We start from the raw sequence: 24,937 nt of genomic DNA on the forward strand, positions 1-24,937 counted from the left end.
CAGTACATTAACGCATATATATGGAATTTAGAAAGATGGTAACAATGACCCTATATGTGAGACAGCAAAAGAGACACAGATGTAAAGAACAGATTGTTGGACTCTGTGGGAGAAGGCGAGGGTGGGATGATTTGAGAGAATAGCACTGAAACATGTATATTATCATATGTGAAACAGATCACCAGTCCAGGTTTGATGCATGAGGCAGGGTGCTCAGGGCTGGTGCACTGGGATGACCCTGAGGGATGGGATGGGGAGGGAAGTGGGAGGGGGGGTCAGGATGGGGAACACATGTACACCCATGGCTGATTCATGTCCTGTATGGCAAAAAAAACACCACAATACTGTAAAGTAAATAGCCTCCAATTAAAAAAAAAAAAAGTCCCTTACCAGATATACAATTTGAAAATATTTTCACCTGTTCTGTGGGTTATCTTTTCACTGTCTTAATTTGGATGAAATCCTATTAATTAATTTGGCTGCTTGTGCTTTTTGTGTCATATATAAGAAATCACTGTCTAATATAAGATTACAAAAACTTGTTCCTATGTCTTCTTCTAAGAGTTTCTTTGTTTCAGCCCTTTTGTCTAGGTCTTGATCCATTTTATGTTAATTTTTGTATATGGTGATGACAGTATTTTCTTTTTATTTCTATAAGGTCAGTATTAATTTCCTTCCTTTCATTTCATATTTTAGTAACCTGAGTTGCCTTTTTCTTGGTCAGACTAGCTAAGGGTTTGTCAATTTTATTATTTTCAAAGAAGTTTTGGTTCTGTTGATTTTGTCTATTTTTTTCCAAACTCCTCTTGTTGTTTTACAAAAACGTTATAGAGTAGGAAGAGTTTGGGCTGAAGGAACAGCCCTACCCATCCCTTTATTCAAATGGCCACACATCAGGGATGCCCAAGCCAGTACTATTTCACACCTATTATCTTCTTTATTAATAGTGTCCACTGCAATTCTCAAAATTTTCCTGATTAGATGGCAAGTTATACGGTCACTGTACCATTAACCCTAGTCTGAAACTGGACTTCCTCCAGGTTCTACCTTCCTTCTAGTTCCTATCTGTTTGAGTGTTCCTTGTAGTCCTGGACTCAGGCATAAAATAAAGTAAGAAATTAAAATAAGGACAATATAAACATCTGATCAAAGAAACACACGTGCAGTCAGATCAGCAGGAATAAAAAAAAAAGGCTTCTGAGAATGCTTGCCAACTAAGAAAAAAAAAAAGTAAAAGCGTTAAAAGAGTTAGTCTTCACTTGTCTCTCTCTCTCTTACTCTGTTCTTTTTATTCTTTTATAAACAAGTATAAACTGTGGTTAAGGTCACAAGGAAATATTCCCAAGGACTGCTATGGGTAAAGCAGCCTGACTTTCCCATGGACCCAGGCCTGTACTCTATTCTCCAGCCATGCCTGTGTACACGCTCTTCCTTAATGGGAGATGGCATGACCCAGTACAGTGACACCCTTCTGAAAGGGCAGTGATATCCCTTCCTTGAAAGACAGGTTCCAGGTTGAAGGTGCTTAAGAAATCACAGGGATCACACTACTCTGTTTTACCACCTGCCTCCCACACCATAATCAGTATACCCACATCTATCAGATGTCAAGAATTCATTTCCATTCTATCTGTCCATTCCCACCCTGCCTTGGACCCATACTCTCAAAGGAGAAGATGGTTCTGTTATTCTACCTACCCCAGCTTTGTGGATTTCCTACTAACACAGTTGAAGGCATTTTATCAATTACTGGGTATAGTTCATTTACAATAGAAGTCAGGCAATTGTACTTTCACCATTTATAGAAGCACTGTGCACTAACACATTTTTAATATACGTTGTTTGAATCCTAAAATTATTTCTATGTAGTTTATTAATCTAGAAATCCGATCTGCTCTGTTGGCCTGACTACTCCATGTTACTCACAGAATTTCATTTTATGTTAACCCAATGTGCTTTCTTCCCCCAGCTAAACTGGTCTTTTATTAAAAGAGGATATTTTAGGAACTGCAGTTTTATAATATTTTACAAGAACTTGTTTGTTAATAAGAATTTGCTTGATATCAAAGTTAAATCACAATGAAAAATCTGGTTATGTTCAGGGTTTTCAGTGGAACAAACTGCTCATTAAAAGTCAGAGAAAAATATTACGGCTGTTTTTGGCAATAAAACACAATGATGAAACAAAGCTTCCTGAACAATGTAAAGACAGCGGGACAGAGACTCAAAGCATTGTCAGACATTTTATTTTGAGACCTAACGTAGTTCACAGAATACCAGTTGACTTTATTCTTAGGAACACATTTAAAAATTGCAGTGATGAAGTTTCAGGCCTGGTTACACCTACCAGGAAAATGACGCAACCATTATTCACCTCTTCCAGCTACGGTTTTTACTGTCATCTCCTATGAGTTACACTTTGGCACTCTTCTAAACATCATCGTGCCACAAGCTCAGTCTAAATCAAGTATTTTCACAAACTAAACAATCTAGTGCTAAAAAATGACCCAAGTTACAAAGACCCTGTGCTGTTTCCGTTCCAAGGAATGGCCTCTTTTATAGGGAGAAAAGTGCTTACTACATGGAAAAAGAAATAGTACTTTAACCCAAGTGAACCAGACTGGCCAGAACATCAGAAAAACACTGCTAGGATCAAACGTCCACTGGCCACCAAATGACAGACATACCCATTAGTGACCTTTTCCATTCTCTGTATCTCACGAGACCTCATAAACGGACTATCTAGGAAGGCTTTAGTTCATTTAGTATTGGGTTAGTTAACTTATATTCATATAGAGAAAAAAAATTGTGTTTCACAGACATAGCCTATACTCCTAGTTCTGGCTAATACTTTTACAAATGTGAGCCATTATTCACATTATCATTATAAAAAACAATTTCAAAACCAAGTACATGGCCTACTGATGACAGGTAACTAGCATTGTCTCTGTATGCACAGAACATCTAATTTTCAAAAAGTTGAAGGGAGGCATACAAGCAATGTTGGCAAGCCAATCTCACAAACCAGTGAAATTTTCATTTTTCTACATTAAATACAGATACGCTAAAACAAACGCCTTGCAGTTGCTGCAAGTTTCAATTTGAAACTAGTTACCTAGTGCCTGGCACATAATAGTTAGTTATATTGAAAAAACACTGCTTGAATGAATGAATAAAGAATATCTGATATCTTGCAGATCTGGGAAAACCATACCAACCATACCACGTCAAGTGTTAAAAGTAATATTTAGGAAGCCACAGGCAATTTCGTTATACATTCTCTTTCCCCTTTAAAAGCAAAAGACTGCTACTCTTGATTTGAGTAGCTTTGTAATTAGACGAACTGCTCAGCCCTACAGATCTCCCTCACTTCTGTTACCTCTATCAGTAGTATTAACACATGGGGCTTTATATCGGTTAACTGCCTTTGGAACCAGCATAGTATTACCTCCTCAGCAACTGTACAGTCTTTGCTCAGAGGCATTCATTAAATACAACCATCATTTACGCATTTAACAAACTCATACTGAACTCGTACTATGTGCCCAGTAATTTTAGGCACTGGGGCTACATCAGTGAACAAAAAAGATTAAGCCAAAACCAATTCCCAAATCTATCCTTGTGGGGCCTATAGCCTGAGGAGGACGAGAAGAAGAAAAAAAAATGTAACAAGAAAGTAAATTACATAGCATGTTAGTTAATTAAGTGTGGTATGAGGAAAACAAGAACAGGGTAAAGGAGAACAGAAGTTCTGAGAAAGGACTGCAATTGTGAATGGCGTGGTCATGGCAGGTCTCATTAAGGAGGAGACATCTGGTAAGGACTTAAGGAGCCCCTAGGAAAGAACCCCTGTAAATCCTGCCGGGCATTTCAAGGAACAGCAAGGAGGCCACTGTGACTGCAGTGGAGTAAGGGAGCAGATCAGATGCTAAGGCAGGGGCCACAGCATAGAAAGCCTGGGAAGCCATCACTGTAAACACTTGGACTTCTCTCGGAGAGAAACATGAGCCAGTGAAGAATGCCTTGAGGGGTCAACAGAATCATTTAGCTTAGGTTTTTAAAAGGCTCATTCTTGCTGGGGTGTTGAGAATATGAAATAAGGAGAATAGGATGGAAAAAGAAGATGAGTCAGGAGCCTACCTAGTGATTTAGCTGAGAGATGACGGTGGCCTGGACTGGGCAGAACAGGGAAGGTGGTGAAAAGAAGCTGAATTCTCGATATATTTTAAAGGCAGAGCCAACAGGGCTTCCTGACAGATAAGACGTGATGTGTAATAGAAAAAGAGGAGGTGGGTATGACTTCATAAATTCTGGCTTCAGCAACTGGAAAAATGGGACTTGTTAATGACTGATATGAAAAAAGATGATGGGTGGAGTATGTGCAGAGGAAGGAAAGATCTGTTCCATTTTGAAGATGTTAACCTTATAGAGTGAAATGGCATAATCCTCACTTTACAACCCCAGTTCATTCTCCTTGCTGCTGCTGCCGCTGCTAAGTCGCTTCAGTCGTGTCCGACTCTACGCGACCCCATAGATGGCAGCCCACCAGGCTCCACTGTCCCTGGGATTCTCCAGGCAAGAACACTGGAGTGGGTTGCCATTTCCTTCTCCAATGCATGAAAGTGAAAAGTGACAGTGAAGTCGCTCAGTAGTGTCTGACTCTTTGCGACCCCATGGACTGCAGCCCGCCAGGCTCCTCTGTCCATGGGATTCTCCAGGCAAGAGTACTGGAGTGGGGTGCCATTGCCTTCTCCTCATTCTCCTTAGCATGTACTTATTTGTATATTAACAATAAATCTTTGGCCTTTTATTCTTTAGGTACTTGAGCTATGGACTAGATAGCTTTAGGTACTAGAACTATGTTGAAGACCTTACAAAAAATAACTTTTATCCATTAAAGCCAACATTTCACTCACGTAGGTCAAATATTGGCTCTTCCACTTATCTATGATGGGACCTTAACATCTTTAGATTTATTGATGACAACAGAAATGGAGTTTACAAGGATGGTGTGAGATTAAATGATGGAAGTGAAGAAGTTTCATGTTATACTAATGTTAGAAGCTATTACTAAAGTAATAACACTGCTTTAGCAGTATAGAAGTATATTCTATATAATATATAGAAGTATATACTAAATATATATATACTATATATATAGTATATATATAATATATACCAATAAATAATATAGAAGTATATACTAAAGAGTTATACTGTTAGAAGCTATTAATATTATTGTCCATAGCTTGTCATAGCTTTTCTACTGCCTTTAGTTCATTTATTCATTCATGCATCCCATCATCTTATAAAAAAGAATGAATGTGGATAAAACTCTTCAAATTTTCTCTTAAACTGGTGGAAGACTTCTGAGAAACTTTTAGGGGGTTTCTTCACCATTTTCATCTTGCAACCTTCAAAGAGCTGCCTAGACAATGGTTACAAAAATGACTTATTTTACATTGGTCTGATTCCATTACAATGAATTCTGCAAGAAAACATTAAACTCAAAGGACAAAAAAACCCAGGTAAAGTAATAGGAAGCAGCATGGTAAAGCAGAAACGGCAATGAAAAGTGGGCCGTGTTATTATACCTTAAAGGAAAAGTCTACTGGACTGTTCAAAAGTGCTGGGGTAGGAACAGAGCAGACTCTTTAGGCATAATCTGTAGAAGATGAGAATGATGATGTAAGAGGGGAGAGGAAAAGAGATGGCAGTAGAGATTAACCATAAAGGGCTGGCCCTAACTACTCTCAGTTTAGTTTCTAAGAACTCTGGCCTGCCCTTGATGGCCCTCCATTCTTATTATTTGAAAAAGTGAAGGCATGCAGGTAATCCTTCTCAACTATATCACTATATGCAGAGAGACTGGGAGAATTGACAAAGGAAGGTAAGTGCCCGGTTTTTAGAGGAGGAGTCTAGTTTTCTTATGAATCTTAGCGAATTACCATTAGAACAGACAGGGTCCTGTGTTCTTAAACAAACCAATGAATAAACAACAAAACCCTGTGGGAAATAATGTCAAGGTTTAACAGCTTTCCCCTAACTGACTGAAGGAGTTTGGAAGACCCAGGAGGATTCTTTAGTAATTCTTTCTCCACCATGCTCTCACACTCAATTTTATTTAGGCACTTCTATTACTGGGTTTGGGTAACATAATTATTTACTGATGGGGATCTACTGACACAAGGTATGAGCTCCCTCAAGGGTGGGAAGATACTTTATCTATCCTTGTAAAACAGCCTCTGGCACAAACATAATCAATAAAAGTCACTTTCCTGATTCCCCTTTTTCATACTGCTTTCCCTCCCCAATCTTCTATTTCCAAATTGTTAACTCCAGAGCTCTCTCAGTGAACTCTCATATATACTTCATTATCCTTTTGTGTCAAAAGCTGCTCATATAAAACCGTCAAAAAGGAGCAATTTCAAGGCAGGAAACCCAAAATTTCAGACCATGCATTTTCTCACAGTGGAATGCCTGCAACATAAAGGGACAATATCATTTCAGCAATTCATCTCACTTATCATCTAGGCTCCACTAGTGTTCTTGCCTGGAGAATCCCAGGGACAGGGGGGGCCTGGTGGGCTACCGTCTATGGGGTTGCATAGAGTCGGACACGACTGAAGTGACTTAGCAGCAACAGCAGTGATATCTTGAGAAGAATAATTTTGGCTTCTAGATCTTCTGAGTCACCTATAGTGGTTTTTATTTCAACACCATCATTCTAGGAAACTCCTTTTTTTTTTTAAAACAAGCCATCATGAAAATATTCAAATGCAAAAAAAGGTGAAAGTATTTTATAGTAAGCATCTGTATACTTACCACCTAGATTCTCTAGTGAACATTTTCTTATTTACTTGTTTGAATAACTATCTAGGGATGAAATGGGTCTCATAATAAAAGGCACTTTGCTTTTATTGTCTATGATTTAAGAAATCAACAAAACTATTACTAACAACCATAGTTATTTATTGCATCTTTGTGTGCCTTGCCTACACTACTTTTAATCCTTAGAAAATTCCTACAGGGAAACTGAAGTTTAGAGGATTAAGAAACTTGGCCAAGTCCCAGAGCAGGTCTCTGGAAGCTAGACTTAACATTAAACCTCACACTCTTTAATATTCTATTCTGATCCTAAAAGACAAAGGAGGGAAAAAACCAAACAATTGAAGGAGGCATTATTGGCTACCTGCTCATCACTCACTTTAGTTTCCCCTCATCCTAAGGGAAATTAATTTTTCACAAAATCCTCCTCCCTACCCTCAATGTCTCCAAGATAGTTAAGCATACCCCCCAGTTCCCAGGGATGTGGGTCTCTTTCCTTTGACTGGTTCAGAAATTCAGTCCAAATCTAATGAGATAGAGAACTGCCTTAATCACAGGTCTTGCTTCAAGAATGAGCATGTAACCTAAGTTGGTTTTCACAGGAAAAAGTTTTCTTAGGGCTTCTGGGGAAAAGCTTCCTCGCCCCTAGAAGGTAGCTTTGGGAACAACTGGATGCCATGAAGTGCAGACATGGAGCCACGAACTATGACAGTCATGGTGCCACCATGAGGAAAGCAATCTCAGGATGGAGCCAACATATCAGCAAGAACAAGGCAGTGGGAGTCAAGAGAAAAGAAACGATTAGACTGAAGTAACTCTTAAGTCTCTCCTACTTGTGGAGTTCAGGCTATAGGTGGCAATACATTTCCTTACTGCAAAATATGCTTTGGGTTTTTTGTTATAGTATTTCTAGTTATAGACCTCACAGATGATAGGGAAAACCACTCCCAAAAATACTGTAAAGAAAAATGTAATAGCTAAAAGAGAACACAGTGGAAGGGATTTATGCATGAGGGAAGAGGCTGCAGCGAATGGCAGGCATTCTATGAAATTTCATTTCCAGGGTGGGTTCAGCAATAGTAGCAGTAGCTTCCTGAGACTGCGCACACACAGAACCCCGAGGCCTTCCTTGAAGAATGGTATTTATATTTCCAAAAAAGATCACAAAGGAATGGATTCTAGCCAAGCTTTAAAAAGTCTAGATGAGTTCTCATCCCCACAGGCAACCATGTTGTCACCCAGGCCCCAAACTCTTCATTCCACTTTTGACACTGCAATAACTAGGCATCTGCAGAGCTAGGTTCTAATTCAGACTCCCATCAACTACTCTTATCATCATTTTCTAGGATTACATTTCCAAGCAGAAAAGTCCTAGGGTTACTCTCAGGAGCTACTGATAGACTATTTGCAAAATACAAATATGAGAAATTATTATTAAAGATATATATAGTATGTTAGCTATTGCTCATTAGTATAGGACTTTTTATCAGTCACTATCAAATTAGAAATCATGCTAAGAAAATCGCCAAAATGTTATGTAGAGAAAGAAGTAGATTATTTGCCCTTTTCCTCTTCTCTTTCCCAGATGGGTGGTGCTCATAGAACAATGTAGTTCTCCAAGGAGTTATGTCATTAACATCACTGTTAATATTTACTGCATTGGAAAGTAAAGGGCAGCTTACCAGATGGGGACATTTTGGGGAGAACAAAGTATCAGAAAAGAAGGCTGAGTGCTGAAGAACTGATGCTTTCGAACTGTGGTGTTGGAGAAGACTCTTGAGAATCCCTTGGACTGCAAGGAGATCCAACCAGTCCATCTTAAAGAAAGTCATCCCTGAATATTCATTACTGGAAGGACTAACGCTAAAGCTGAAGCTCCAATACTTTGGCCATCTGAGGCGAAGAACTGACTCATTGGAAAAGACCTGGATGATGGGAAAGATTGAGGGGAGGAGTAGGAGGTGACAGAGGATGTTATAGCTGGATGGCATCACTCTCAATGGACAAATGGAAGGAGGGTTTTGTGAAAAATTAGATTTCCCTTAGGAGGGGGTAACCCAATGGACATGAGTTTGAGTAAACTCCGGGAGACAGTGAAGGACAGGGAAGCGTGGCATGCTGCAGTCCATGGGGTCTCAAAGATTAGGACAGGACTTAGCAACTGAACAACAATAACGGCTGAGAGACTATCAGCTGCCAGGGCTGAGTATAAAGTTGGTAACAAACAAAAATGGCAGAAGAGAGGGAAAGGAAAACATATTTCTTCTGCATGACAGTTTTCCCTGAGTTGGGACTAACACTATTTATTTACTTTGCCTTCTTAAAACAACAAAGCCTAGAAGAAATGAGAGTAGAAAGTTGTTTATAAATCTTTCAGTGTGATGGATGTTTAAGTCCAGGCTCATACTGTCCTCATTTCTTATAAGAGTTACACCCAACTCTATTCAAAGCAGGTTGTGTGTTAAAACAAAAAAAAATCTAGGTCCTACTATTCAAAACACTGTTATTTGTAAATATCTCATACCATCAACTTTTGTTTTTAGTTTTAAATTAGATTTAACAAACATGTAAAGAATTACTTTTGAGATACAGGAGAGATGTAATTCTTAACTCCAAATTGATTAACTTATCTGAGTTACCAAATGTTATGAGTCTTCAAGGGCTGTTTGTGCATATTTGTGTTAAAATAACTTTTTAAAATTTAACATCATAATTTGCCTTCAAACACTAAAATATTTTACCACTTTGCATATAGTCTAAGAATCTTTTAACAGTTTACTCCAATTCCTCTTCTCTTAGCTTTTGTATTAGTACAGTCATTTATTACACTTTCACATATGTTATAAAGTCCTAGTTACAGGTATTACTTTAGTTTGTACAGTCAATAGTCTTTGGGAGAGATTTAAAAAGCGGGCAGCGGAGGGGGGCCTCCTTCACAGTTACCTACATAATTATCATCCTCAGTGATTTTGTTCTTTTGGATAGAGACAGATTTTTATCTAGTATCATTTCCCATCTTTCTAAAGAACTTCACTTAATATTCTTTGCAATGTAGGTCTACTGGTGATGGATTATTTCAGTTTTGTCTGAAAAAAAAAATCATTACTTTGCCTTAGTTTTTGTTTGGATACAGAATTACAGGTTGAGATGTTCTGTTGTTCTGTACCTCAAAGATGCTGCTTCACTCTTGCTTGCTTGTCCAACAAGCTGTCAGCTGCAGTTAATTTATCTTTGTGTCTTTTTTCCTCGGATTACTGTTAAGATTGTGTCTTTATCAAAAGTGGCTGTAAACAACTTGGCATTGGTACAGTTTTCTTCCTGTGTCTGGTGCTCAGGGTTCTTCTTGGATCTCTGAGGTTTAGAGTTTTCATCAACTTTGAAAACTGTTCAGCCATTATTTTTTCAAAAAAGCTTTCCTGTCTGCCTCTCCCCTCCTTTTGGTGCCACAACCACAAACTAAGTAGGCTGACTGAAGTCTCTCTCAACAGCTTACTGATGCTCTCTGTTCCTTTTATCCCCCCATATTTTCTTCTATATATTTTATTTTGACCACTTTCTATTGCTATGTCTTAAAGAACACTGATAACTGTCAAATCTGCTAAGAATCCCACTCAATGATTTTAATCTCAGATGCTGAACTTTTATAGAAGTTTATTTTAAAATATCTTTCAAGTTTTTCCTCTATATGTTCCTGGTTTACTGTCTTGTACAGAGAACATGATTTATAATAACTGTTTTAATGACCCTGTATTATAATTCTATCATCTTTGCCATTTCTGGGTCATTGTGGGTCACGTTTTCTTGCTTCTTTTCTTTCCAGTTTTTACTGGATGCCAGACATCATGAATTTCACTTGGTCTGAATAAAGCTGCTTTTCAGTTCAGTCGCTCAGTGGTGTCCGACTCTTTGTGACCCCATGAAACACAGCACGCCAGGCCTCCCTGTCCATCGTCAACTTCCGGAGTTCAACCAAACTCATGTGCATCAAGTTGGTGAAGTCATCCAGCCAGCTCATCCTCTGTTGTCCCCTTCTCCTTCTGCCCCCAATCCCTCCCAGCATCAGGGTCTTTCCCAATGAGTCAACTCTTTGTATGAGGTGGCCAAAGTACTGGAGTTTCAGCCTCAGCATCAGTCCTTTCAGTGAACACCTAGGACTGGTCTCCTTTAGGATGGACTGGTTGGATCTCCTTGCAGTCCAAGGGACTCTCAAGAGTCTTCTCGGACACCACAGTTCAAAAGCATCAATTCTTCGGCACTCAGCTTTCTTCACAGTCCAACTCTCACATTCATACATGACCATTGGAAAAACCTTAGCCTTGACTAAACAGACCTTTGTTGGCAAAGTAAAATCTCTGCTTTTGAATATGCTATCTAGGTTGGTCCTAACTTTCCTTCCAAGGATTAAGTGTCTTTTAATTTCATGGCTGCAGTCACCATCTGCAGTGATTCTGGAGCCCAAAAAAATAAAGTCTGAGACTGCTTCCACTGTTTCCCCATCTATTTGCCATGAAGTGATGGGACCAGATGCTATGATCTTTGTTTTCTGAATGTTGAGCTTTAAGCCAACTTTTTCACTCTCCACTTTCACTTTCATCAAGAGGCTTTTGAGTTCCTCTTCACTTTCTGCCATAAGGGTGGTCTCATCTGCATATCTGAGGTTATTGATATTTTTCCCAGCAATCTTGATTCCAGCTTGTGCTTCTTCCAGCCCAGTGTTTCTCATGATGTACTCTGCATAGAATAAATAACACTGCATAAATAAGCAGTGTTACAATATACAAGCTTGACATACTCCTTTTCCTATTTGGAACCAGTTTGTTGTTCCATGTCCAGTTCTAACTGTTGCTTCCTGACCTGCATACAGGTTTCTCAAGAGGCAGGTCAGGTGGTCTGGCATTCCCATCTCTTTCACAATTTTCCACAGTTTATTGTGATCCACACAGTCAAAGGCTTTGGCATAGTCAATAAAGCAGAAATAGATGTTTTTCTGGAACTCTCTTGCTTTTTCCATGATCCAGCAGATATTGACAATTTGATCTCTGGTTCCTCTACCTTTTCTAAAACCAGCTTGAACATCTGGAAGTTCACGGTTCACATATTTGCTGAAGCCTGGCTAGGAGAATTTTGAGCATTACTTTACTAGCGTGTGAGATGAGTGCAATTGTGCAGTAGTTTGAGCATTCTTTGGCATTGCCTTTCTTTGAGATTGGAATGAAAACTGACCTTTTCCAGTCCTGTGGCCACTGCTGAGTTTTCCAAATTTGCTGGCATATTGAGTGCAGCACTTTCACAGCACCATCTTTCAGGATTTGAAATAGCTCAACTGGAATTCCATCACCTCCACTAGCTTTGTTCATAGTGATGCTTTCTAAGGCCCACTTGACTTCACATTCCAGGATGTCTGGCTCTAGGTCAGTGATCACACCATCGTGATTATCTGGGTCGTGAAGATCTTTTTTGTACAGTTCTTCTGTGTATTCTTGCCATCTCTTCTTAATATCTTCTGCTTCTGTTAGGTCCATACCATTTCTGTCCTTTATCGACAGAAAAAGGACAGAAATCTTATCCTTTATCCCATCTTTTCATGAAAGGTTCCTTTGGTATCTCTGATTTTCTTGAAGAGATCTCTAGTCTTTCCCATTCTGTTGTTTTCCTCTATTTCTTTGCACTGATTGCTGAGGAAGGCTTTCTTATCTCTTCTTGCTATTCTTTGGAACTCTGCATTCAAATGGGAATATTTTTCCTTTTCTCCTTTGCTTTTCACTTCTCTTCTTTTCACAGCTATTTGTAAGGCCTCCTCAGACAGCCATTTTGCTTTTTTGCATTTCTTTTCCATGGGGATGGTCTTGCTCCCTGTCTCCTGTACAATGTCACGAACCCTCTGCCCATAGTTCATCAGGTACTCTGTCTATCAGATCTAGTTCGTTAAATCTATTTCTCACTTCCACGAATGTTAGGTCCATGAATCAAGGCAAATTGGAAGTAGTCAAACAGGAGATGGCAAGAGTGAACGTTGACATTCTAGGAATCAGCTAACTAAAATGGACTGGAATGGGTGAATTTACCTTAAATGACCATTATATCTACTACTGTGGGCAGGAATCCCTTAGAAGAAATGGAGTAGCCATCACGGTCAACAAAAGAGTCTGAAATGCAGTACTTGGATGCAATCTCAAAAACGACAGAATGATCTCTGTTCGTTTCCAAGGCAAACCATTCAATATCATGGTGATCCAAGCCTATGCCCCAACCAGTAACGCTGAAGAAGCTGAAGTTGAATGGTTCTATGAAGACCTACAAGACCTTTTAGAAGTAACACCCAAAAAAAGTTCTCCTTTTCATTATAGGGGACTGGAATGCAAAAGTAGGAAGTCAAGAAACACCTGGAGTAACAGGCAAATTTGGCCTTGGAGTACGGAATGAAGCAGGGCAAAGGCTAATAAGAGTTCTGCGAAGAGAACGCACTGGTCATAGCAAACATCCTCTTCCAATAACACAAGAGAAGACTCTACACATGGACATCATCAGATGGTCAACACAGAAATCAGACTGATTATATTCTTTGCAGCCAAAGATGGAGAAGCTCTCTACAGTCAGCAAAAACAAGATCGGGAGGTGACTGTGGTTCAGATCATGAACTCCTTATTGCCAAATTCAGACTTAAATTGAAGGTACTTTTATACTCCCTTAAATAGCTTTATTTTCTTTAAATATCCCTTTAAATGTCTGCTCTAAGATGCATTACTTGAAAAGAGTTGGATCCTTTAGTTTCTGATTTGAAGTTTTGCTGGATGAGATGAAAAGAAACCTAGGCATATGCTCTTTGAGACTGGTCTCCATAGCATTTTTTGGGGTCTGTCTCCTCAGGCAAGGGAAGCAACAGCAAAAACAAGTGTGAGTACATTAAACTAAAAAGCTTCTGCCTAGGGAAGCAACCTAACTGCACATCAGTAGATGAATAGATAAAGAAGATATATATACACACCATATCTTCTTTATCTATTCATCTATTGATGTGCAGTTAGGTGTATATATATACACACACACACACACACACAATGGAATATTATTGAACCATAAGAAGAATGAAATCTTGCCAATTCCAACAACATGATGGACCTAGAGAATAGCATGTGAATGAAGTAAGTCAGAAAAAGGAATACTGTGTGATTTCACTTATTTTTACTTCTCTTGGTTTTGCATATCTTTTGTCTGTTTAATCTATTGGGATCATGGTAGATGTTTACAGTAATATGAATAATCCATAAAGATTATTAACCGTTGATCATATTATTTGTCTATTTTTCTAATGTTAGGTTCTTTTTGCTTAGAGAAAAGTGCTGGTTGGACTCAGAACCTGTAGAATCCGGTTCTGCATCTTTCAGTCAGTAGCTGTAATAATTTGTAATCTCTCTGAGTGTCAATGTCTTCACCTGTAAAGACAGCATTGTTAAATAATATTTAAGAGCTCTTTCAGTTCTAAGATTTTAAGAATAACAATAATTTCAGAGTGGTTCTAATACTTAAATTAGTCTAATGAATTTTTCTCTGAAACAGTGATAGGTGTATAGCTGTGATTCTACACAACACAAAAACATGAGCTAATATACTTCACTTATGAAATATTTTTGAATGACTGGAATGTGTATCCAGTCACTCAAATTAAAAAATCTGGTAATCTTTTTGGATTCATCTATGTCTATCAACCCTCATATATTTAAGATACCACCAAGTCCTTGAAAATCTATTCTATATTATTCTCTTTTCTTGCCATCTCTAGTCTAATCATGGCCCTTAGAATCCTGAGTAAACAAAAGAACAATAATAATAATGGCAGAAGCTAACAATGACTGAGTCTTATTGTTGGAACTATTTCAGGTGCTTTAAACATATTATCTTATATCAACTTCACAAGAATTCTGGGTGATAAGTAGTAGAATTATCTCCTCATTTATACAGGAGAAAATTTATGAACCTGTAAGTGACAGAACCAATATTTAAAATAGGGTCTCTACGCTTCAGAAATAGTTGCAAGGTGTAACACCTCTGCTATACATCTTGGGACATTCAAAGATCAATCAGACTTTGAGCCTATCTTCAAAAAGAATGCAGGGTAGTGAAATATCTTCTTCAATAAAAAAAAAAAAAAATCTAGACCAGTGTAAAGAGTAAAGAGCCTCAAGAAGTAAACATTTAAAAAGTGCAAGGGTGGTTCAGGTATGAAGTGGAGGGATCTGGGAATATAACAGAGTTAAGCTAAGGGTTAAGTGACAACAGCCATGGATTTAGGAGAGGTAGACAAATTCAAATAAACAGCAGGATAAAGGAAGAATGATAGGAAAACAGGGAGTAAGTAGGAGGAGCAGCAGGAAGAAGAAATGTACTCCCCACACTTGGGTGGGACCATCTATGTGACACTGTCGCACTCACGAAAGGACTTGGGGCATTCCTCACCTCAACACTTAGGTTGTGGCTCCACGGTAACTTCAACAATCTTCTAAGATACTTCTAAGCGTCTCTATTCCCATTCCAAATGAGAAATACTCAAGTTTTTGTGTAGGAGAGAGAAGTTGGAATCCTCAGTATCAGCCATAGTTCTTACTTAATTTACTAGCCAAAGAAAAAGCATTGAAGGTTTTGAACAAAGGAATGATATGGCCCTAAATAAACTTTTGGATAATTACCCCTGGCTGCAGAGTCCGACACGACTGAAGCAACTTAGTAGCAGCAGCAGAAGCTATGTGTATTGGACTGGTTTAAATTTAGATAGAAGGTAAAGTGAGGTAGGAGAATACTGATAGACGGTGCTAAGAGTCATGGGTGGAAATGAGGCACTCAGCAAGAGAAACTTTATTTCATTATTTCACTGCCATAGACATTTTCATCTACTCAGCTCTTTTGTGGACCAAGAATTGTGCTGAGTGCTCTACTTTCTCATTTATCCTCACAAGCCTCACAAAGCCTCCCAAACTTTGTGTGACCTTAAAAAAGTTATGAAAAGCAAAGAACCACTACTCTTAATCCCATTTTTTAGATAAGTATATTGAAGTGCAAAGAAGAAATAAGCCCAAGGACATGATTAATAAGTGGAAATGTCAGGATCAGGAATCCTGATTGTTAGACGAAGGCAAATGCAGGACATACAATCTGGATCGCAATCCTGGCTTTGTCACTTATCAATTATATGATCCTGGGAAAATAACTTAAAAAAACCCCATGCTTCAGGTTTGTCCCTTTGAAAAATAGGAGTAGTAATAGAATTTGTATTTTATGGGCTTTAGAAAGAACTGAGATAATGCTCATTTGGTACTTACCATACCTAGCCAACAATAAGTATACAATAAATGCCTGTTGCTGTGGTCATCATCATTATCATTTTGAGTCCTTAGGTATGAGCTCCTAGAATTCTTATACATTACCTGGTATCCTTCCTCGATCTGTGTTTTTTATGAAAAAATTCAATCAAACCTATAAGAACACTATTTCTGGAAATATTCTTCTTTAACTTACAGAATGACTAGGAGACCTTTGAATCCATTTTACTAGTGTTAAAAAATAGAAATTAAAGTCAGATTATGCTAAGAAACTGACTCAGAAACAAAACAAAACATCCACCACAAAACAATTCTTGCTCAGAAATAGAAGACTACATGGAAGACTGCTTACAGAGTTGTTTTAGGTTAGTGAAATTATTCCTATGACAAATAAATACATGTCACTGATTACTGAACCCAAAGCCTTGTTTTTGTTTGTTCTTTTGTGTCTTAATTCTTAGTGATATCAGTAACTTTCTAACTTAGCTATTTAAGAATTAAAAAGAGATAATGAATGTAATAACACAGGATAGTACCTGCCACATAAGTGAAGTCACTCAGTCGTGTCCGACTCTTTGCGACCCCATGGGCTACAGCCCACCAGGCCCTTCCATCCATGGGATTCTCCAGGCAAGAACACTGGAGTGGGTTGCCATTTCCTTCCCCACCTGCCACATGGTAAGCAGTTAATGCCTATTATCTATCTATTGCCATCACCAGCATCACTACTGGGAACATCTGATTCTTGAGAATTTTAAGATAAATATTCATTTTAAATGTCTTCTCAATTATATTGTTTCTGCTAAAACTGTATCACAAAGTACTAACAAAAATCAATCAGCTAATAAAATATCTATATTTATTTGATGTTTATTATATTTTATATAGAAAGTTAACATGTAGATTTCTATATACCTAATTCATTCAGTTTATTGCAAAAGTCTTATGTATATCTCTAGCAATAAGTTTTATAACTAAAGGCACATTTCATTTAAAAAATATTTCTTTAATTTGTTTCAGTTCAGTTCAGTTCAGTCACTCAGTCATGTCCTATTCTTTGCGACCCCATGAATCGCAGCACGCCAGGCTTCCCTGTCCATTACCAACTCCCGGAGTTTACTCAAACTCATGGCCATCGAGTTGGTGATGCCATCCAGCCATCTCATCCTCTGTCGTCCCCTCCTCCTCCTGCCCCCAATCCCTCCCAGCATCAGAGTCTTTTCCAATGAGTCAACTCTTCGCATGAGGTGGCCAAAGTATTGGAGTTTCAGCTTTAGCATCAGTTTAAATGGTTTCATTTCCCAGAGAACAGTATACAGGGGAATTCACCATGAGAGTGTCAGAATGTCAGCATTCATAATCAGTCATAATTCATAATCAGTTTGTAATCCAGGAATATTTTTTACAACTTTAAGAAGATAAAATTGACAGATAACATTATGTAAGTTCAACTTGTACAACGTGATGATTTAATATACATTAAATATATATACACTGTGAAACAACTACCATAAGTAAGAGTAGTTACCATATTCTTCCTCTCACATACTTAACAATTTCTGTGTGTGTAGTTGAGGACATTTAAAATTTACTCTCTTGGTAACTTTCAAGTATACAATGTTAACTACAGCATATCAGATCTCCAGAACTTGTTCACCTTATGACTAGAAGTTTGAACCCTTGGACCACCACCACCCATCCCCCTCTACTCCTTTCTAAAAGAACATCATTGCTTTGAAGCTTGAAAAATGATTATTTGAAGATTATTAAACATAACAGGCAAATTAAGCATACACTTTGAACTTTGTTTTTTACTTTTAAGACATCATGATATTTTACGTAGATTTTATAGTGAAACAGCCTATAAGAAACTACAGTACTGTAGTTAAGAATCAGAAGGCTTGAGTTGCAACTTAAAATGTACAGCAAGTTAGTTAACTTGAGACAAATAAAGGTTGATTTCCACAATTTTTCATTTTCAAATGGTGGACACTGTTTACTTTCAAAATACCTTTAGATTATGGAACCTACCAAAAGCAGTGCAGATAGAAGAAATAAGATTTTAAAAAGTATCCAAAATAACAAAACATATTTGTTTCTATAAAAATGGCATATGGCTTTTCATTCAGCTTCTGGGAAATATAATTTTTTAAGAAGGAAAAACAAAGCTTAGTGTCTGAACAATATTTCTCAAAGCATGGGCTATGGACTCCTTAAGTTCCTAGAGACCCTATCAGTGAGACAGGTACCTGGAAGTGTGACCTTAAAGTCAACACTAACATTGCAATAAAGCTAAGACATAATTTGTTTTTTTCACTATGTTGACAACTGACTGACAGCGTAAAAGTAACGGGGTACTTCAGCAGGAACACGACAGGCAGTAGTGCGCCACCATACAGTTACCGAGTGAAAAATGAATCAAGTAACAGTTCCACGTAAAAATGTTCTTGATGAAACAGCAAAAATTCTTCATTTTATTAAATCTTCACCAGTAAATAGATATCTGTTTAATATGCATATGATGAAACGGGAATTGTCCACAAGGCACCTATGCTACAAAAGAATGCTAGCTGTCTTGAGGGAAAGCAGAGACACAGCTGAATTGCATGTTTTACTAGCTGATTTCTCCATAAAATTTGTTTTCTCTATAAAATTTTTTTATTTGAAAGAGTGATTGACAGAGCTATGGTTATTAAGAACTGGGTATTTCACAAATATTTTCTCTAAAATAAACTGTCCCTTAAAGAAAACAACTGAAAGAATTAATTGTCAATAAGGAAATTTAAACTTTCAAGAAAAATTGGTAGCTTCCCAACATTTAGACTTTTCTAAGTAGATCAGTAGTAACATTTAAAAATATGCATTTTAGGGCTCAAGTTATTCTATATGGGATCACCAACTCAGGGGACATGAGTTTGAGCAAACTCCAACAGACAGTGAAGGACAGGGAAGCCTGGCGTGCTCCAAGTCCATGGGGTGGCCAAGAGTTGGACACAATTGAGTGACTGAACAGTATGCATTCAGTGCATGCACACGGGCTCTTACAATGCTTCTAGAAGATGTCCCAGGGACTATCCAGTGACCTTTGTCTTGAGGGATACCAAGAGAATCACTACTTAATCTACTGGACCAACTTATGAAGGGTTAGAAGATCATGCCAGAGATATGCCGGGCATCAGATCTTTTATCTGGCTCAGGGTCAGAGAGGATCTCCTTCCTGAAGTCAGCCCACACTTAAAATTTAACACCCAGGTGATAGAGAGTAGGTAAGGCAGGTGAGAAACAAAATGCTATCATTTGTTATATTTTATCCCAGACAGGACCATTTTTGAACACAGAAACATTAAGACCTCTTCCTAAGAATTTATATAATTTTTACATTCCCAGTCCACTCTAGGGCTTTGGCACAAAGAACTACATCAAGCCTTTTAGTTAACTTAGAAGCTTGTGTAGAGCCTGTTCTACCTGTGTGGGTACCTGAGGCCATATGAACAGGACAGGTAAGAGATCAATGCTGTCGGAGACACTAGCACTTCATCCATCCTCCCATCTGCCAATAATACTTACGAGAACCTACTAAGTACCAGGCATGCTATTGTCATAACCATAACAAAAATATGCATTCTGATGTTATATAATAAAATGAAAAACATCTATTTCTGCTTTATCGACTATGCCAAAGCCTTTGATTGTGTGGATCACAATAAACTGTGGAAAATTCTGAAAGAGATGGGAATACCAGACCACCTGACCTGCCTCTTGAGAAATCTGTATGCAGGTCAGGAAGCAACAGTTAGAACTGGACATGGAACAACAGACTGGCTCTAAATAGGAAAAGGAGTATGTCAAGGCTGTATATTGTCACCCTGCTTCTTTAACTTATATGCAGAGTACATCATAAGAAATGCTGGGCTGGAAGAAGCACAAGCTGGAATCAAGACTGCCAGGAGTAATATCAATAACCTCAGATATGCAGATGACACCATCCTTATGGAAGAAAGTGAAGAGGAACTAAAGAGCCTCTTGATGAAAGTGAAAGAGGAGAGTGAAAAAGCTGGCTTAAAGCTCAACATTCAGAAAACGAAATAGTGGCTGACTTTATTTTTCTGGGCTCCAAAACCACTGCAGATGGTGATTGCAGCCATGAAATTAAAAGACGCTTACTCCTTGGAAGGAAAGTTATGACCAACCTAGACAGCATATTCAAAAGCAGAGATATTACTTTGCCAACAAAGGTCCGTCTAGTCAAGGCTATGGTTTTTCCTGTGGTCATGTATGGATGTGAGAGTTGGACTGTGAAGAAAGCTGAGCGCTGAAGAATTGATGCTTTTGAACTCTGGTGCTGGAGAAGACTCTTGAGAGTCCCTGGACTGCAAGGAGATCCAACCAGTCCAATCTAAAGGAGACCAGTCCTGGGTGTTCATTAGAAGGACTGAGGCTGAGGCTGAAACTTCAATACTTTGGCCAACTCATGCAGAGTTCATTCATTGGGAAAGACCCTGATACTGGGAGGGATTGGGGGCAGGAGGATAAGGGGACGGCAGAGGATGAGATGCTGGATGGCATCACCGACCTGATGCACATGAGTTTGGGTGAACTCCGGGAGTTGGCGATGGACAGGGAGGCCTGGCATGCTGTGATTCATGGGGTCACAAAGAGTCGGACACGACTGAGTGACTGAACTGAACTGAACTGAACGTGTTACAGGAGCAACAGAAAACTAATACAGTGGTAATGTCATTTCTCATCCACAACTGGTTGAGAGAGATTTAGCATAAAGTTAATAGAAAGTTTCAGCTTCAAGTACTTTTGCCTGCATAAGACATTAAACCTAATTTTATATTTGTAATTTGTTCTTTCTAAAAAGGGCCAAATTCAGATCCCCAGAAACCTATATCCTCCACTTGAAGAATGTTAAAGACAATATTAGAGGAACTTCCCCTTTAGAAATACATTCAAATTCCACAGGTTCACAATATATTCTAAGATTATTTGGGGAAAAGGCAAACTAGAGTTCATGTGAATATGTGTTCCATGAGAAGAGAGAAGTTATATGGAAAAAAAAAATGAAAAAGACGGCAAATAATCTTCAGAAACAGCTTAGGAAAACTAAATGAATGACTCAAAAAACTAAATAATTGCAAGAAAAATCATTACAGCAGAAGTGATGTTTTGAAGTGATTATATACAGAATCAGAGTTACCTATATGTTGACAAAAAGAGTTCAGACTCATTTCTTTCCAAATGGCTGAAATTCCAAAAGAACAGAAAAAGACATTCCTGGGTCACCTTTAGATAGAAATTAGTCATATCATAGAGAAATTGAGACTTGCAATCAACTACTAATAAGTGAAGAAAAAAACTAGAAACTGTCTTGCTTGTGAGTGTTGCTTTAACTATCTGTTTCAACTCATCTCAATTAACAGGCATTTATTTCTCACAGAGCAGTATGGGTTACCACTGGAGGTCAGCCTTGGGCTTTTCCCCAGGTCAACGAAGATATCAATGAAAGACAAGAAAGGGAGGTGAAGGTCAACTGTATAGTCTAAACCTCTCATTCTGCAGATGGAGATACTAAGTTCTAAGAGTTCTAAGATAATAAAGAAATGCTGGCTTATAAGGGATTAACTACAGTTCAATCTATACTATTTAATTGATTTTTCCAAATTTTCAGTGGGTGAATAGACAATCTCCAATACAAAGAATTCCCAAATGATTTATGTGGATATACCCTCATCAACATTAGACAAATCCAAATTAAAGGACATTCTACTCCTGACTACTGCTCCTCAAGACAGGTCATCAAAAACAAGTAAAATATGAGAAACTGTCATAGTCTAAGGAGTCTTTGGACACATAACTAAATGTACTGTGGTATCCTTGATGGACGCCAGGAACAGAAACAAGACATTAGTAAAATCTGCTTAGTGAAAAATAAGGAAATCTGAGTAAAGAATATATTTTAGTTAATAATAATAAAAAATAAATCAGTATTTAAACTGGTTCATAAGCTGTGACAAATGTCCATACTAGGGACATTTTTTGTTGAAAATAGAGAAATTTAGTGCAGGGTATACGGAAACTATATTTGCAACTTTTCTGTACATCTAAAACTATTTTAAAATATAAAAATTATTTTTAAAGATCTATACATTCCAAAAATCAGTAAAACTTTTAAGCAATTTATTAGTATCTGATTTTTTCTGTTTTGGCTGCCAGGAAATTAAGAGCCCAATCCGAGGTTCAGTCCTTGTGGCTCAAATTTATGTTGTGTTTTTGTTTCTCTGGTGTTACTTTAAGAAATCTTTATATTTCACTATTATTTGTATGCATTTTTAAAGATCCTGATTTATATTTACTAGGTAAAAAATTAAAGTTTCAAAGGAATACGCAGCTTCCAGGCCCCCATCTCAAATTTCTGAACCCTGCACCATTCCTTAGATGTCCTTTCGTTGTTGCTGTTCAGTCTCTCAGCTGAATCTGCCTCTTTGCAACCCCACAGACGGTAGCCCACCAGGCTCCTATGAGGACTTCCCAGGCAAGAATAGTGGAATGGGTTGCCATTTCCTTCTCCAGGGGATCTTCCTGATCCAGGGATCGAATCTATGTCTCCTGCTTGGCAGGCAAATTCTTTACCACTGAGCCACCAGGGAAGCCCCAGTAGATGTCTTTATATTCTATTTCATGGAGTAAAATATCAAATGAGCACCTCAACTCCCAAATCCGTATTATTAAACTTTTAAATCTTACATATGTGACCATCCATTCTATCCTTCCTTCTGCTACATTAGAAGAGGTGTCAACTCCTCTACCTTTTTCTCATGAGATATTATTTTCTTGTTATTTTAGGAATGTTACACTATTGATTTTCCCTTCTCATCACAACATATTTCAACCTTTCTTCCAGCTGAATCTTTCTCACTGACATTTAAACATACTTGTCTTTTCCATACTTAAAAATAGAACCAAAAAGCACAAATAATAGCCCTCTCTTGAACTTCTAAAATGACAATAGTTCAACATTTTTATTTGGGGGCATATATGAAAATAGTGAGCTGAGTATTTGAGAGTTCAAGTAGGTGCAAAGTGAAGGGAGATTCCAAACTGTGGTCTTTGAATTCAAGTAGAGCTGACACCTATAAGCAAACATGTAGCAGGAGAGTCACTTCCTTTTGTCATACAATTTAAAAGAGCTGGAGAAAAAATTATCTAGAGCCCTATCTTTCCTCTAAAACATGTGCTGAGACAAACCAGCCCATTTATCATAGTTTTATTCTCAAAGAATAATAGTGAATTAGCGAGAACCTATTTTCCTAGGACTTTCCTCCTTCTATACGTCCTTTCAAGCAAATGCAGAGTTAACCCAATAGTGGCCTTCCTCCTCTTCCCTAAATCAGTGCTTCAGTTTTGGATTCTCATTGTCTGGAGCTGCCACTGGTCTCCCAGCCAATCCACCTCCCAGTATACTCTGATGATGTCATGCTCTTGTTTTAGATCCGTCAGGGGCTTACTATACAATAAAAGGTACATTTTATATAAGAACAAATAAGGCCTGTATAAACAAGTTTTTGCTTAATTCTCCCTGTTGAAACACTCATATTCATAGTTAGGTCACTGAACTAACAGCACTTTTAACCACTATGTTCTCAAGTGGGGGGTAGGGGGAATAGTTTGGTTCGGTATGATTAGTTATACAATCTGGTGCAAATCATAGGGCTTTCTTGACATTTAGTTTTCATACCAGTACAGTTTAAGAAAGAGCCCCAAACTCACAGGGTTAATGAAGGACTAAAGGAGTTAAACTACCTATAACACTTAGACCACTTTGCACATGGTGAGCACCCAGTAAGTATTAGCTGGTGTTACAGACACTGGGCAGCCACTTCAGTACTTCAGTAATAGACACTCTGTCACTAATAGGGATCACTGCTGCTAGTGGATTTTTGTGTCCTCCAAAGCTGTGTTACTAAGTGGTCAAATGTTTTTAAGTCAGGTTTACCGGCATGTAATTTGCTGGTAATAAAAGTTACTTTTTAAAATATAACAGTTAATGGTCTTTGATGAGTGTCCACAGTTGTGTAATGACTGCCACAGTCAAGATACAGAATACTTCAGTCTTCCCAGTGCACTTTTGGGTCTTCCAATGGTGCATTGCTGAATGGGCCAATTTTTATAAAGAAAGGTATAAAGGCACCTACGGCACATTTGCTGAAGTCCAGGAATCTTGAAAAAGGGTAGAATGAAGATTATTTGATTTAGGTCTTGGTGTTTATTTTATATATCTCTATACTCTGTGAGAGGGTTTTTAGTCATTTTCTACAGAAAACCTTTGATGAAAAGCCAAAGGTCTAGAAATAAGCAATTTTAAAATGTATGAAATCTTAGATGAGAATCATATACATTCCCATGGCTCTGATGTTAATATTTTTTTAAAGTTGATTCTACCATGTAAAAGTAACTGAAAGTCCGAAAGTCTGCTTGTTAGAAAAGTACAGACTGTCAGATATGAAACCAAGGAAATCACTGACTCTCAGTTATTTTGAACAGCTAGCTCTTTTTATCATATTTTTACTCAGAAGAGATAATAATTAGCTATAACCTATTTTCCTAGAGCTTTCTTTCACCTTACAGACGAATACCATGAGGAATAAGGTATTAAAAGGACAGTGTTGGAAATTCAAGAGAAATATGTAAGAAAGAGAGAGATTTCAAGATCAGAGAGAAGGCATATAACTTAGCACAGACAGGAAGAAATATAAACACAGAACAGACAAGGAGGCCTAGGGAGAAGCACA

General features: G+C 38.0%; 1 protein-coding gene across 15 annotated transcripts in view; it reads right to left on the minus strand.

Annotated features, from left to right (window-relative positions):
- Nucleotides 1–24,937, minus strand: part of VPS13B (vacuolar protein sorting 13 homolog B) — an 851,071-nt gene that overhangs the window by 272,239 nt on the left and 553,895 nt on the right. Inside the window, exon 34 of one of the 15 annotated variants that reach the window (XM_055546548.1) lies at nt 14,199–14,261. The exons of the other annotated variants lie outside the window; for them this stretch is intronic. Within the exon in view, the coding sequence (XP_055402523.1) occupies nt 14,214–14,261 (48 nt within the window). The 3' untranslated portion in view covers nt 14,199–14,213. Of the gene's footprint in view, nt 1–14,198; nt 14,262–24,937 lie in introns of those variants that run through there. 15 annotated transcript variants of the gene reach the window in all.

The sequence above is a fragment of the Bubalus kerabau genome, chromosome 14 (assembly GCF_029407905.1).
Source record: "Bubalus kerabau isolate K-KA32 ecotype Philippines breed swamp buffalo chromosome 14, PCC_UOA_SB_1v2, whole genome shotgun sequence".
In the NCBI taxonomy this organism is placed as follows: domain Eukaryota; kingdom Metazoa; phylum Chordata; class Mammalia; order Artiodactyla; family Bovidae; genus Bubalus; species Bubalus kerabau.